At 47.8% G+C, this 16,029-nt stretch overlaps 2 protein-coding genes across 2 annotated transcripts in view; both read right to left on the bottom strand.

The window, feature by feature from the left end:
* The window catches only part of rnf170 (ring finger protein 170), a 346,071-nt gene that overhangs the window by 80,800 nt on the left and 249,242 nt on the right, over positions 1-16,029 (bottom strand). The window lies entirely within an intron of this gene.
* Positions 1-16,029, bottom strand: part of trabd2a (TraB domain containing 2A) — a 56,104-nt gene that overhangs the window by 8,265 nt on the left and 31,810 nt on the right. Inside the window, exons 5-6 of the mRNA XM_067440369.1 lie at positions 6,836-6,926; positions 1,057-1,287 (exon numbers count right to left, since the gene is read on the bottom strand). Of these exons, the coding sequence (XP_067296470.1) occupies positions 1,057-1,287; positions 6,836-6,926 (322 nt within the window). The remainder of the gene's footprint in view (positions 1-1,056; positions 1,288-6,835; positions 6,927-16,029) is intronic.

Below are 16,029 nucleotides of genomic sequence, written 5' to 3'. Positions count from 1 at the left end.
AAGCTTCTGAGATTTGGTTGATTTGACACGGAATGACAATTCATTATTACAATCAAAAGATGAACCTGAGCTGACATAATCTGACAATGAAGACTTGTATTTTTTATTGACTAACCTTAAATAAACACTGTAACCTGAAAAAACTTTAATATACCAGTGGCAGTAAAATAACTCGAGGTAATGAGACACGGTGCAACTGTTTGACTGATGGGAAATGGGAAAGTGCCCAAGCCACATCACTCCTTAATTCTCCAGCTGTGGTCGTGTGGAGACTTTATGAGCGACACACACTCGAATCAAAATGTGAAGTTCTTTTTGGAAAACTGGGACGCCATCCGGACTAAAGAGGGCAAGGACAACCCAAGCTGTCTCAGCGCTCGGTTAGAAGCTGATCTCTGATGGTCTGGGGTTCATGAGTGTGTGTGGCATGGGCAGCTTACACATCTGGAAAGGCCATCAATGCTGAAAGGTCTATCCAAGCTCTAGAGCAACATCTGCTCCATCCAGACGGCGTCTCTTTCAGGGAAGACCTCGCATTCTCCAACATGACAATGCCAGACCACACACTGCATCAATTACAGCATCATGGCTGCGCAGAAGAAGGATCCGGCACTGAAATGGCTAGCCTGCAGTCCAGATCTTTCACCATTAGAAAACATTTGGCGCATCATAAAGAGGAAGATGCGATAAAGAAGACCTGAGACAGTTGAGCAGCTAGAAGCCTGTGTTAGACAAGAATGGGACAACATTCCTATTCCTAAACTTGAGCAGCTCGTCTCCTCAGTCCCCAGACGTTTGCAGACTGATATAAACAGAAGAGGGGATGACACACAGGGCAACTTTACTGAGATGTGTTTATGCAACAAATTTTTAAATCAACTTATTTTTTCCCTTAAAATGATACATTTTCTCAGTTTAAACATTTGATGTGTCATCTATATTTGAAACTTGCACATCATTGCATTTTGTTTTTATTCACAATCTCTACAGTGTCCCAACTTTTTTTGGAATGGGGTTTGTACTAGTGTTTGTGTCGGTGTTCTGTGCCGGCCTCACCTCTCCTCCATTCGCACCCAGAGGTCGTTGAACTGCCGATGCCGCTGTTTCTTCTGCTTGTTTCGGCGCTTCTTCTTCAGCTTGTGCTCCACCTTCTCCATCAGCTCCAGACTTTCGGCCAGCAGAAGCTCCTCGTCCTCCTGAATCCGCGGATCCTCGCGGCTCTCGTGCAGGAACGGCTCCAGAATCACATCCGCATCCACCACCTCTCCTGACCTCCAGCTGGACGTCCTGCCAACACATTTCATTTTTCTTATATTTCCTTTATTTAAACGAAGTGTATGTGAGATTGTGGCCAAAACTGGTACTGCAATCCCTTTAAATGACTATAGAGCGGTGTATCCCCCTCCCCTTCCCCCTGACTCGAGGTTGCCAGATTGGCTGCAGGATCAGCAGAACGTTTGTAGATCTGCAGCTGTGGTAACTAGAGCAGATCTGGCAACCCCAAACACTACTGACTCCTGATTGGTCAATAGGTGGAGGGCGGAGCTTAAGGCCAAAACACATGACATCATCAACATCAGTTGAGGGCTGCAACAACAACTTTATAATGACAATATCCTGGCCGGACTACTGTTGGCAGCGATTAAAGTGTTTGAAATTAACATAAAATTAATACAAAAATACAGCGATAAACATAACATATAAAACACTAATAACTAGGGGTGACCCCAAATAGTTGAAGATTCGATGCATCGATATGCAGAGCCGGATTCGACCACCGATCTCACAGTCGAATCTTCGCGGGTTATGGTTATGAAACGAGGATCATACCATTTTGGAATATGGGAGGTGCTCAATATTTTACAGACGTGGTGCGGCGCTGAGCGTCCGGTGTGAGATCTTTTAGCACAATCGGCTTAAGAACGTGCATGCAAACGCACTCAGTGTTCTTTTCCTCTCAAGGCAGGTATTTTTTTTAGGTTTATTTTATCAAAATGTTCTTTTATGTATTTGTGTGATGGGGGGGGGGGGGACTCCTTTCGAACTTATTACAAAAAAAAAGAACAATGTCTAAACGCTGATATGTGACAAGGTGTACAGCAAACAAGCTAAAAACCACACAAATAAGTTTTTATAAGCTGTCGATGCAAAAAACGAGCATTTAAGGAGACAAAAGTGGGCACAGGCAATGAGACGTGAAGCTTCAGCAGAAGAATGGGTCAGTCTGTGGGTCAGTCTGTGGGTCAGTCTGAGGGTCGGTCTGTGGGTCGGTCTGTGTGTCAGTCTGAGGGTCGGTCTGAGGGTCAGTCTGTGGGTCAGTCTGTGGGTCGGTCTGTGGGTCGGTCTGTGCGTCGGTCTGTGGGTCGGTCTGTGGGTCGGTCTGTGCGTCGGTCTGTGGGTCAGTCTGAGGGTCGGTCTGTGGGTCGGTCTGTGGGTCGGTCTGTGCGTCGGTCTGAGGGTCGGTCTGAGGGTCGGTCTGTGGGTCGGTCTGTGCGTCGGTCTGTGGGTCGGTCTGAGGGTCGGTCTGTGGGTCAGTCTGAGGGTCGGTCTGAGGGTCAGTCTGTGGGTCAGTCTGTGGGTCGGTCTGTGGGTCAGTCTGTGGGTCGGTCTGTGGGTCGGACTGAGGGTCGGACTGAGGGTCGGTCTGTGGGTCGGTCTGTGGGTCAGTCTGAGGGTCGGTCTGTGGGTCGGTCTGTGGGTCAGTCTGAGGGTCGGTCTGTGGGTCAGTCTGAGGGTCGGTCTGTGGGTCGGTCTGTGGGTCAGTCTGAGGGTCGGTCTGTGGGTCAGTCTGAGGGTCGGTCTGTGCGTCGGTCTGTGGGTCGGTCTGTGGGTCGGACTGAGGGTCGGACTGAGGGTCGGTCTGTGGGTCGGTCTGTGGGTCGGTCTGTGGGTCGGTCTGTGGGTCGGTCTGTGCGTCGGTCTGTGCGTCGGTCTGAGGGTCGGTCTGAGGGTCGGTCTGAGGGTCGGTCTGAGGGTCGGTCTGAGGGTCGGTCTGTGGGTCGGTCTGAGGGTCGGTCTGTGGGTCTGTCTGTGCGTCGGTCTGTGCGTCGGTCTGAGGGTCGGTCTGTGCGTCGGTCTGTGCGTCGGTCTGAGGGTCGGTCTGTGGGTCGGTCTGTGGGTCGGTCTGTGCGTCGGTCTGAGGGTCGGTCTGAGGGTCGGTCTGTGGGTCGGTCTGTGGGTCGGTCTGTGCGTCGGTCTGAGGGTCGGTCTGAGGGTCGGTCTGTGGGTCGGTCTGAGGGTCGGTCTGAGGGTCGGTCTGTGCGTCGGTCTGTGGGTCGGTCTGTGGGTCGGTCTGTGGGTCGGTCTGTGGGTCGGTCTGTGGGTCGGTCTGTGGGTCGGTCTGTGGGTCGGTCTGAGGGTCGGTCTGTGGGTCGGACTGAGGGTCGGTCTGAGGGTCGGTCTGAGGGTCGGTCTGAGGGTCGGTCTGTGGGTCGGTCTGAGGGTCGGTCTGAGGGTCGGTCTGTGGGTCGGTCTGTGGGTCGGTCTGTGGGTCGGACTGAGGGTCGGTCTGAGGGTCGGTCTGTGGGTCGGTCTGTGGGACGGTCTGTGGGTCGGACTGAGGGTCGGTCTGTGGGTCGGTCTGAGGGTCGGTCTGTGGGTCGGACTGAGGGTCGGTCTGTGGGTCGGTCTGTGGGTCGGTCTGTGGGTCGGTCTGTGGGTCGGTCTGAGGGTCGGTCTGTGGGTCGGACTGAGGGTCGGTCTGTGGGTCGGACTGAGGGTCGGTCTGTGGGTCGGTCTGAGGGTCGGTCTGTGGGTCGGACTGAGGGTCGGTCTGTGGGTCGGTCTGTGGGTCGGTCTGTGGGTCGGTCTGAGGGTCGGTCTGTGGGTCGGTCTGTGGGTCGGTCTGTGGGTCGGTCTGTGGGTCGGTCTGTGGGTCGGTCTGTGGGTCGGTCTGAGGGTCGGTCTGTGGGTCGGTCTGTGCGTCGGTCTGTGGGTCGGTCTGTGGGTCGGTCTGTGCGTCGGTCTGTGGGTCAGTCTGAGGGTCGGTCTGTGGGTCGGTCTGTGGGTCGGTCTGTGCGTCGGTCTGAGGGTCGGTCTGAGGGTCGGTCTGTGGGTCGGTCTGTGCGTCGGTCTGTGGGTCGGTCTGAGGGTCGGTCTGTGGGTCAGTCTGAGGGTCGGTCTGAGGGTCAGTCTGTGGGTCAGTCTGTGGGTCGGTCTGTGGGTCAGTCTGTGGGTCGGTCTGTGGGTCGGACTGAGGGTCGGACTGAGGGTCGGTCTGTGGGTCGGTCTGTGGGTCAGTCTGAGGGTCGGTCTGTGGGTCGGTCTGTGGGTCAGTCTGAGGGTCGGTCTGTGGGTCAGTCTGAGGGTCGGTCTGTGGGTCGGTCTGTGGGTCAGTCTGAGGGTCGGTCTGTGGGTCAGTCTGAGGGTCGGTCTGTGCGTCGGTCTGTGGGTCGGTCTGTGGGTCGGACTGAGGGTCGGACTGAGGGTCGGTCTGTGGGTCGGTCTGTGGGTCGGTCTGTGGGTCGGTCTGTGGGTCGGTCTGTGCGTCGGTCTGTGCGTCGGTCTGAGGGTCGGTCTGAGGGTCGGTCTGAGGGTCGGTCTGAGGGTCGGTCTGAGGGTCGGTCTGTGGGTCGGTCTGAGGGTCGGTCTGTGGGTCTGTCTGTGCGTCGGTCTGTGCGTCGGTCTGAGGGTCGGTCTGTGCGTCGGTCTGTGCGTCGGTCTGAGGGTCGGTCTGTGGGTCGGTCTGTGGGTCGGTCTGTGCGTCGGTCTGAGGGTCGGTCTGAGGGTCGGTCTGTGGGTCGGTCTGTGGGTCGGTCTGTGCGTCGGTCTGAGGGTCGGTCTGAGGGTCGGTCTGTGGGTCGGTCTGAGGGTCGGTCTGAGGGTCGGTCTGTGCGTCGGTCTGTGGGTCGGTCTGTGGGTCGGTCTGTGGGTCGGTCTGTGGGTCGGTCTGTGGGTCGGTCTGTGGGTCGGTCTGTGGGTCGGTCTGTGGGTCGGTCTGAGGGTCGGTCTGTGGGTCGGACTGAGGGTCGGTCTGAGGGTCGGTCTGAGGGTCGGTCTGAGGGTCGGTCTGTGGGTCGGTCTGAGGGTCGGTCTGAGGGTCGGTCTGTGGGTCGGTCTGTGGGTCGGTCTGTGGGTCGGACTGAGGGTCGGTCTGAGGGTCGGTCTGTGGGTCGGTCTGTGGGACGGTCTGTGGGTCGGACTGAGGGTCGGTCTGTGGGTCGGTCTGAGGGTCGGTCTGTGGGTCGGACTGAGGGTCGGTCTGTGGGTCGGTCTGTGGGTCGGTCTGTGGGTCGGTCTGTGGGTCGGTCTGAGGGTCGGTCTGTGGGTCGGACTGAGGGTCGGTCTGTGGGTCGGACTGAGGGTCGGTCTGTGGGTCGGTCTGAGGGTCGGTCTGTGGGTCGGACTGAGGGTCGGTCTGTGGGTCGGTCTGTGGGTCGGTCTGAGGGTCGGTCTGTGGGTCGGTCTGTGGGTCGGTCTGTGGGTCGGTCTGTGGGTCGGTCTGTGGGTCGGTCTGTGGGTCGGTCTGTGGGTCGGTCTGAGGGTCGGTCTGAGGGTCGGTCTGTGGGTCGGTCTGTGGGTCGGACTGAGGGTCGGTCTGTGGGTCGGTCTGTGGGTCGGTCTGTGGGTCGGTCTGAGGGTCGGTCTGAGGGTCGGTCTGTGGGTCGGTCTGTGGGTCGGTCTGTGGGTCGGTCTGTGTGTTCTTACATCAGTTCCTGAGTACACACAGTTCTCACAGCAGCTTCAGTCATTCTGTCATGTCTTATTATATTAAAGGGATAGTTCCACACCTGTGAGCGAAACATTCATCAACTCACACATGCGTTGAGGCAACCGAAGGTCAAGCATGTTCTCTTGGTAATGAGGTATATTCTCGTGTTCTGAATATGAGCTCTTACAGGTTTTGAACAACATGAGGGTGAGTAGTTAATGTAGTTAACAACCTTTTAAGAGATTTAAATGTTGGTCAGTTTTGTTCTAAACCAGAGTAAAGTTTCTCAGAAAGCATCAGTGAGGATACGACCAGTTGTCGTTAGTGAAAAAGAGTCTGATGTGAGTTGAACATTTTCCAGATTTAATCAGCAGTCAATGTTGGGTAATATAGAGTGTAGCTGTAATGTGAGTCGGCAGCGTCTGTCGTGTGCTGAGCTGCTCCTGCTCTTATGGATGAACATCTGCTCGGCGATTTAGATTTCTGTGTGTCGATAAACAAGCACAACATTAGCCAGTTGATTCAACATATGATCTCTACTCGTGTGTGTGTGTGTGTGTGTGTGTGTGTGTGTGTGTGTGTGTTTACTGAACTCCAGCAGTGGGACCAGCACACGCCTAACCAGAACTAATCACTGGCTCAAACACGCATCACTTCCTCCAGACGAGTTGACGTTCACTGCATTCAGAGCAGACAGACTTCAGCTGTAGCGCACACACACACACACACACACACACACACACACACACACACTCACGCTCTTCATATTTCTGCATAAGTCATGATGAAACCCATGAACCCTTCACACAATGAGCCCCTTTCTGACCGCGGCGGAGACCCAGGGGACCCTCATTATGAGCTCGCCCTGAGTGTGTGTGAGAGAGAGAGTGTGTGTGTAAGAGAGAGTGTGTGTGTAAGATTATGTGCGTAAGAGAGAGAGAGAGAGTGAGTGTGTGCGTAAGAGAGAGAGAGTGTATGTGTGTGCGCGTGCGTGCGTGTGCGTGTAAGAGAGCGAATGTGTGTTTTTGAGAGCAAGCTGTGTGCGTGTTTGAGAGTGAGTGTGTGTGTTTGAGAGAGTGTGTGTGTTTGAGAGAGTGTGTGTGTTTGAGAGAGTGTGTGTGTTTGAGAGTGTGTGTGTGTTTGAGAGCGTGTGTGTGTGTGTGTGTGTGTGTGTGTGTTTGTTACCTGCGGAGTGGCTGTCCAGCAGGTGTGTGCTCCACCTCATAACCTTCCCGCCGTAGAACGTCAATCACTGTGTTGTTTCCCAGGAAATGACCTGTAACACAAACACTCGACCATCAGTCTCTGTCACACACACACACACACACACACACACACACACACACACACACGCCTGCGGTGCGGAAAGAGCCTGTAATGTTAGATGACTGTACTGATATTTCCTGAGTGTGTTGAGCGTTTCAGGTGATCAGAGGCTTCAGGGTTTGTGATGATCTGCTCGCTACGCAAGATTATGAGTCCCGGTAAACAGCAGTGCTGTGCAATATGCTGAAAAATACATAACATAATGTAAAAACATCAACAACAAAAAGTACCTACGGCAAGCAGTTGTGTGAACTATTTTAAAGAAATATGTTTGTCTTTTAAATCCACTCAGAGTAGGGCTGTAAATGATTAAATGAATCCAAAATAAAAGTTTATTTTTACATTAAATGTGTGTGTACTGTGTATACTTATGCATTTATAAATACACACACATGCATGAATATATATATTTTTTAAATGTTATATTTCTATGAGTGTAATGTCGGCCCATATTGATAGGAGAGCATCTTGCAGTTGATGGAGATTTGTGGGATGCACATCCAGGGCACGAAGCTCCCGTTCCACCACATCCCAAAGATGCTCTATTGGGTTGAGATCTGGGGACTGTGGCGGCCATTTTAGTTCAGTCAACTCATTGTCATGCTCAAGAAACCAATCTGAAATGATTGGAGCTTTGTGACATGGTGCATTATCCTGCTGGAAGTAGCCATCAGAGGATGGGCACATGGTGGTCATAAAGGGATGGACATGGTCAGAAACAATGCTCAGGTAGGCCGTGGCATTTAAACGATGCCCAATTGGCACTAAGGGGCCTAAAGTGTGCCAAGAAAACATCCCCCACACCATTACACCACCACCACCAGCCTGCACAGTGGGAACAAGGCATGATGGATCCATGCTCTCATTCTGTTTACGCCAAATTCTGACTCTACCATCTGAATGTCTCAACAGAAATCGAGACTCATCAGACCAGGCAACATTTCTCCAGTCTTCAGCTGGCCAATTTTGGTGAGCTTGTGCAAATTGTCGCCTCTTTTTCCTATTTGTAGTGGAGATGAGTGGTCCCCGGTGGGGTCTTCTGCTGTTGTAGCCCATCCGCCTCAAGGTTGTGTGTGTTGTGGCTTCACAAATGCTTTGCTGCATACCTCGGTTGTAACGAGTGGTTATTTCAGTCAAAGTTGCTCTTCTATCAGCTTGAATCAGTCGGCCCATTCTCCTCTGACCTCGAGCATCAACAAGGCATTTTCTCCCACAGGACTGCTGCACACTGGATGCTCTTCCCTTTTCACACCATTCTTTGTAAACCCTAGAAATGGTTGTGTGTGTAAATCCCAGTAACTGAGCAGATTGTGAAATACTCAGACCGGCCCGTCTGGCACCAACAACCATGCCACGCTCAAAACGGCTTAAATCACCTTTCTTTCCCATTCTGACATTCAGTTTGGAGTTCAGGAGATTGTCTTGACCAGGACCACACCCCTAAACGCACTGAAGAACTGCCATGTGATTGGCTGATTAGATAATTGCATTAATGAGAAATTGAACAGGTGTTCCTAATAATCCTTTGTGTGTGTGTGTGTGTGTGTGTGTGTGTGTGTGTGTGTGTGTTTGTGTATATATACATATATAAAATACAGTATTTTAATGCAAATATTTCTTTAAAAATATACATGTATGATTGTGCATTCAAATATACATAATAATTATACACCGTGACAGTACACACACATATATTATATAAACGCACACTTTTATTTTGGATCTGATTGATAGTTTACAGCGCTAACTCCGAGGTGATGAGTGTCTGCTGTCCCAAAGCCTTCAGACAGACGCCAGTACAGCTGACCTGATACTGGTAACCAGTGCAGGGATCCTACAGCAGGGCTAAGGTTTGAGTTCCTGTCATTCTGGAGCCGTAATCTGGCCAAGATTTAGTTTGAGCACCATAATACAGCAGTCGAGTGAAAATAAACGCAACGGGCTAATAAAGGCTTAATCTTAGAGATCACTGACTTCAGCTGACGCGCCGATCTCCCATCATGCATCCGTCACACATTCAATAATCTCTTTTTCTATTTGAATTATTTATTTTTCAATGCCTAGCACTCACTTCATTTTGATGCATTTTTCATTAAACTATTCTTAATGTCTTCAGTCATTGTACCGTATATCGAGTTAATCGCTCCGCAAACAAGAGCAAATGTGGGCGGGGCTTGATTGTGTCGGTGGGGATCTGATTGGACGGTTGTGGTTTGCTATTGGCTGATCTCATGTTGAGTGACAGGTGGCCCCGCCCTCGTCATCAGAGAAGAGATGAAGTTATTCTGGATTATTAAAACAACGCCTGAATGGCCGTATTGATCCGTGAGTGAGACGTTGAGCAAACGCCAAAGTCAATCTACAGGAAGCGTCTCACGTGTAGCTGATGGACGGCTGAGATAAGGCCTCTAACCACCTAAAAGCTTTTATTCAAAACTTCCTGAGCTCAGGCTTTTAGCACGCTTGTTTTCTTAAGGGGCTGTGGGCTCGGCGCTATACTGAGCTTATTCATGCTGTCAGCTGGCGAGGCTCCACAGACGCCCGTCCATTCCCAGTCCAGGAGGCTCCAGAAAGACGCCTGTGTCCTTCAGCCGTCACTCACATTATTAGGGCAAACGGCACGTCTTAAACTCAGCTCCTTTTCCATACACAGTCATATTTATATTAGAGATGTTGGAGCTGAGAGGTGCGTGCTGGGTAAATAAACGCGGCTGTGTGTGGAAATCTCCCTGAACACACTGATTGACAACATTAGCTAGTCTCAGAATACCATCAAAACAAGAACAAATATACACCAGTGGAGTCAGAAAAATCACTTAATTCAAAGGGAAAACTAGATTTATTTTCGGACTCCATTGGAAGATACACTATATTGCTAAAAGTATTGGGACTGAGTTCAGGTGTTCAGTCTCTTCATGGCCACAGGTGTATAACTCCAGCTCTCGGCCTGCAGACACTTCTACACACATTAGTGAAAGAATGGGTCGCTCTCAGGAGCTCAGTGAACTCAAGCGTGGGGCCGTGATAGGCTGACACCTGTGCAATAAGGCCATTCCTGACATTTCCTCACTACTAAATATTCCACGCTCAACTGTTAGTGGGATTAGAACAAAGAGGAAGCCATTGGGAACAACAGCAACTCAGCCACGAAGTGTTAAATCCCAGAGCGGGGTCAGCGCATGCTGAGGGTCACAGTGCGCAGAAGTCTCCAACTTTCTGCAGAGTCAACAGCTCCAGACCTCCAGACTTCTGTGGCCTTCAGATGAGCTCAAGAACAGCGGAGAGAGCTTCATGGAATGGGTTTCCATGGCCGAGCAGCTCATCCAAGCCTTACATCACCAAGAGCAATGCAAAGCGTGGGATGCAGTGGAGTAAAGCAGCCGCCACTGGACTCTAGAGCAGTGAGACGTGTTCTCTGAGCGACCAATCACGCTTCAGTCTGACAATCACATGGACGAGTCTGGGTTTGGCCGTCGCCAGGAGAACGGGACTCGCCTGACTGCATTGTGCCAAGTGTAAAGTTTGGTGGAGGGGGGATTATGGCGTCGGGTTGTTTTCCAGGGGTTGGCCCCTTAGTTCCAGTGAAAGGAACTCTTAATGCTTCACCAAGACATTTTGGACAATTTCATGCTCCTGACTTTGTGGGATCAGTTTGTGGACGGCCCCTTCCTGCAACACAAACTCACTTCATCCACCTCCACTTTCATGTTTTTTTTTTTGGTTTAATATCTTCAGTCGTTTCTCTTCTCCAGTAAATGTGTCTTGACTTAAGAATGTTCAGGTATTTGTGCTGGATCATTTGAAACTTGTTGCTCAGACAGTCTCAAGTAGTATTTAAGTAGATTATTAATATTAAGCGGATGCTGCCGTTTTCAATAAGAGAAATAAAGCAGCGATCCGTTCAACCACAGAAACCTCAGAGAGGACGTCTCCAGCTAATACTCGTCTCGCATCTCATTCGTCTCATATTTAGCCCTCCGCTTATGGGCAGATTATGGACTTACTAAACCACGGCCGTCATTTATCTTCGTCCACAGAAGGCTTTCACATTTACATGTATTCACTTTAAAAAAGAGGAACACGCGCTTGATCTGGAATTAAACTCACTGATGAACAAGAAGAGGAAGCGTATGATTACACACGATCAATAAAACACTCTATTACTATCATTAGCCTGTGAGTATTATCAGTTAAGAAACCCTAAAACTCAGTAAAGGTGGTAATTATGCTGAAAATGTGCAGACTCGCCCGTGTCTGAGAGGCTGAGCTTTGATATTTAACAGCCCGGACAGACCGGCTCCTGCCCTGACCTCTGACTGACCCAACATTAGGACAATACCAGAGTTAACTAAACACTGGCCTAATCCTACAGGACCAGAGAGAGACACCGGGAAACAATCATTCACTGCCAAAAACGCTTTTCTTACTTAGTGTTTTGTCTTATTTCCAGTCCAAACATCTAAAAATGTTAAAACAAGAAGTATTTACTAGACAAGCAAAAGTAATTGTCTTGTTTTGGGAAAAATAACTCAAAATGAAGAGAGTTTTTGCTTAAAATAAGATAAGATTAATTCAAAAAGCAAACAAGATTATTTTTCTCACCCCATTGGCAGATTATTTATCTTATTTTAAGCAAAAACTCTCTTCATTTTGAGTTATTTTTCCCAAAACAAGACAATTACTTTTGCTTGTCTAGTAAATGTTTCTTAATGTAAGAATTTTTAGATATTTTGACTAGAAACAAGACAAAAATACTGAGTAAGAAGAGCATTCTTTTGCAGTGAGGCTGTATGTCTAATGTTATTTCCATTAAATATATGCTAGAAAAATGCATGAATGCACAAGTCGAAAGTATGTCCGATACAAAGAGCTTCAGAGGACACACCCTGGATCTTTAATAATGTCAAATGAATGGTTAGTTGTTGTTGGACGCTCGAGTCTTGGCGTTCTCTCAGTTTGGTCTATTAGTCGTAACGCTGTATAAAGTCCAACAAAGAAGCGAAGCCAAATAAAATCTCCCGGTGTTATTTCAGCGCTCTCATTAATACTCGCTGCTACCTCCGTCCAAATCTGAAGTCATGAGGGAAACTTCACAAGCCCTGTTATTCCTGAAGGCAACTTAAAAACTGCGGAGACTCGAGAAGAGCTGACAAGTGGCCGACCGGCTCAACACACGAATAAAACAACTTCAACACGTTTTTACAATGCTGTGGTATTTTTGTTGGAATTGTGTCCATGGAGGAATGTTTACTGGCAGTTAACATCCTTGTATACTCAGAGCTTGAAAGCAGAAATCGGTCCGGCGTGAGCGGCGCTCTGTGAAAAATGACCTGCTGTCAGTCTGTAAACAAAACTCTGGAGCATTGAGATCCAGAGACTCCAAAACCAACCAAATGCTCTGCTTTTAACCAGGATATCAGACGGCCAAATCGTGGCCAAAATCACACAGTGTGCACCCGGCTTAACCCTTAAATGCACATCTCGGGTCTTTAGCGGCCCAAGACGTCACTCATTACCCTCCTCCTCATTTATTTTTTAAAGTTAGACATCAACCTTCTTAGTATTCCTCAATCAATCCATTTTAAACAATATAACAAGAAAAAAATATATACAATTATAATTGCATGCCTGTTTTTCCACTAGTTTTTTGTCAAAATTGTATAGGGTCACTAACGACCCGAGGAGTGTAATTTATATATTTTTTTTACACAATCATAAATTAATCTATAATGACAAAGTAGGTGCATTTTAATGTCTGATAAACAATGATGAAGTGACGTTTCACTCATAGTCACTGCAGGCAGAACACTAAACTATAATAATTATAATCTGCCAAACTTGAAATGGCTCCGTGATTTACAGCAGAGAGCGAGAACTGAACACAATCCGATATTAGAGTCACCGTCTCTGATGATGGATGTGCTGAAGAAGCTGTCAGTGAGTGAAGTATTGATTTTGAAGATGAGTTTTGAGAATATGCGTGAGATGGCGAATATGAGCTGATGCTGAATGAGCTCTGATGAGGACAGATGATGAAGGGATTAAACATCTGCTCAAACTGACCCTTACAAGCTCCAGAAGGGAACTAACTATGCTTTATTACTCTTCTGGAGTTGTTACACTAACATCTGGAGTTTTATATATTATCACGACAGGTAGAGATCCATCCATGTTCGATATCTGGGTCGCTAATGACCTCAATATGTAAGAGTGTTTGGTGAAACAGACATCCATTTAAGAGCTAAACCCATAGCTGTGTTGATACAATCCAGTGTTTATATACACACAGGGACTAAAGTTAACACTCGCCAAGCGTCAAAGTATATAAAACAGTGTCAGTCGCCAGTTGGCTAACATTTTTATGAATTCTAACAATGCAATATTGCGAGAATGTGAAGAAATGTGACCGACGCTCGGGACAGCACTGTATCGCCTTGATGATTTAAAAATTCAAGCACAAGAACACACGAAAGGGAGCTCAACTACACAGCGCAACAAACTGAGATGCTCTGTGTATTCTGACAGCCAGGGCTGGCGCTAGCCATTTGGGTGCCCTAAGCGCAAACTTCCTTTCCTTCTCAAACAAACTGCATCTTTAACTGTCCAAGTTTCACAATTTCCCCGGACTCCGTTAAAATAAAAGACTCAACATGCAGGGCTAAAAGCCCCGGATCTTTTGCACTGTGGTGTCTGCCAAATCTGACATTGATTGAGGCATAGTGTGCAATGTCGTGGAATGTATACGTGCATATAATACGCTGTTTTTCGCGTGCATATGATACGCACTTTATGGCGTGTATATGACACGCTCTTGGGTAGGTTTAGGGTAGTGGGGTGGGGGGTTCGTATGTATAATACGCCATAAAGTGCATATCATATGCACACGAAAAACAGCGTGGCATAGACACAGCAATATGAGTTTTGGCGTATACATTCCACGACATCGCACACTTGTACTATTTATTCGCATTTTCGTGAGATCCGGCTGATCGAACAGACCACTGGGAGGTGGGGGGGGGGGGGATAAATCACCTTTTTATCGACTAATTTGGTCTAGGCCTATATTACTTTTGTATTGCTTTTGTATATTAACATGCTTTTAGAAATATTTTATTTGTTATTTCTACTAGTAGCCTATTGTGGTGATTTTTTTCACGACCCAGATTTTTTGGTGCCCCCCCAAGCACTTGGTGCCCCACGCGCAGTGCGTGATGTGCGTGTGCGGCCCTGCTGCCAGCTTTCTATCAGAACCAGCATTAACTTCTGGAGCAGTTTGAGCTCCAGTAGCTCGTCTGTTTGATCGGACCCCACGGGCCAGCCTTCGCTCCCCACGGTCATCAATGAGCCTTGGCCGCCCATGACCCTGTGGCCGGTTCTCCACTGGTCCTTCCTTGGAGCACTTTTGATAGATACTGACCACTGCAGACCGGGAACAGCCCACAAGAGCTGCTGTTTTGGAGATGCTCTGACCCAGTCGTCTAGCCGTCACAATCTGGCCAAACTCGCTCAAATCCTTACGCTTGCCCATTTCTTCTAACGCATCAACTCTGAGGACTAAATGTTCACTTGCCAGAGGCGGACAGTAGTGGAGTATTTTTACTTTCTACTGAAGTAAATCTTTAAGTATATACTTAATCAGTGTTTTTCTTTAGAAAACTTTTACTTCACTGCATTCCAAAGCATTATTTATAATGTCATACTTTTTACTGCACTGCATTTAATAAATAAAAGTAGGTGTTTTTTACACTACATTTTTTTAGTACTTTCTTTCTTGTACTCAAGTAAAACTTTGAATACTTTTACTTGAGGAAAAGTATACAGTAGTACATTTTAATGTAATTAATAATTAAGTACACTGTAAAAAAACATTCAGGTCTCCAATTAAAACATTTCTAGTGACTGATCACATCTACATTTTTCAGCCGAATTGAATTTTTGTGAAAGAAATGTTCTGTTTCTCTCTTTTTTTTTTTTTTTTTTACAGTGTATTAAAGCTCCACTGTGTGATATTTTCCCCATCTAGCGGTGTAAAGGTTTATGACCATCCAGTGAATATTAGTTTCTGTTCCTCTCAATTCTGATTTCGTTTTAACTCCTACGGTGGCTGATTTAGTCCAAGATTAACACGGCAATCCCCCTCTTCACATTCGACACGGTGCCATCGAGTGTTAAAACGCCAAAGGCGAAGCTTGAGTTTACGGGTATGTCCCTCTGTGGCTACTGTACTTTCAAGATGGAGGAGCAACATGGCGACCGGCAGTCGAACCCTCACCCGTATGTGTTTACAGCGGCATTTTATAAACTTACCAGAATACTTTATTATGTGAAAGAAGTAAATATACATTAATGAGCACATATATTTATAAGAACTAAGTGTTTTTAGCTAAGAATAAACTAGAATAACTAGAATAAGAATAAAAAGACTGCGTCTGTCTGTGTTTTTAATGTTAATCAAACAACAAAAGACAATGAAAAATCACGCGCTGCTTTTGAACGAATAACTTTTATAAGGATTAATCTGTGTCTCTGTCACGGGCCATTGGCAGGTGTGGCAAAATGATACACAAATATTAATACAGCTTATGTTATTAAGCCAGCCCCGACTCCCCTGATTAAACATTATCCGTACCTTGTCTAAGTTTATTCACAAACACGCCGCTCATCCATAGGCTAAAGCAGGAAATATTTTAACAGTGAGCTGCAAATAAATATTATAAAATGGTCAGTGCACGAGCACAGGCGGCAGATTGAAATCCCCTGCTCCACAGATAATACAACAATACATCTACATACAAAACCTGGAATATCCTGCAGATCTCTCCCTGTCTGAACACACACCAGATGTTCCCTCACACATGAGGGCAGACGCTCAGATAACATCTAACACACACATCGGTGAACCTGCGTGATGCCCGAATTATAATGAAAGAGAGGAGTCTATAGAAAGGCATTCATTCCTCCGAATCTCCCGGCCAAACACACGAGACGGAGGGTAAAATCTGCCGCCTGCATTTTAAACTCGGGTTCAGGAGACGCTTAACACAGAGCTCACC

This window comes from Pseudorasbora parva, chromosome 3, assembly GCF_024679245.1.
Source record: "Pseudorasbora parva isolate DD20220531a chromosome 3, ASM2467924v1, whole genome shotgun sequence".
In the NCBI taxonomy this organism is placed as follows: domain Eukaryota; kingdom Metazoa; phylum Chordata; class Actinopteri; order Cypriniformes; family Gobionidae; genus Pseudorasbora; species Pseudorasbora parva.
The sequence above is the reverse complement of the archived record's forward strand: the minus strand, read 5'-3'. Positions and strand labels throughout refer to the sequence as shown.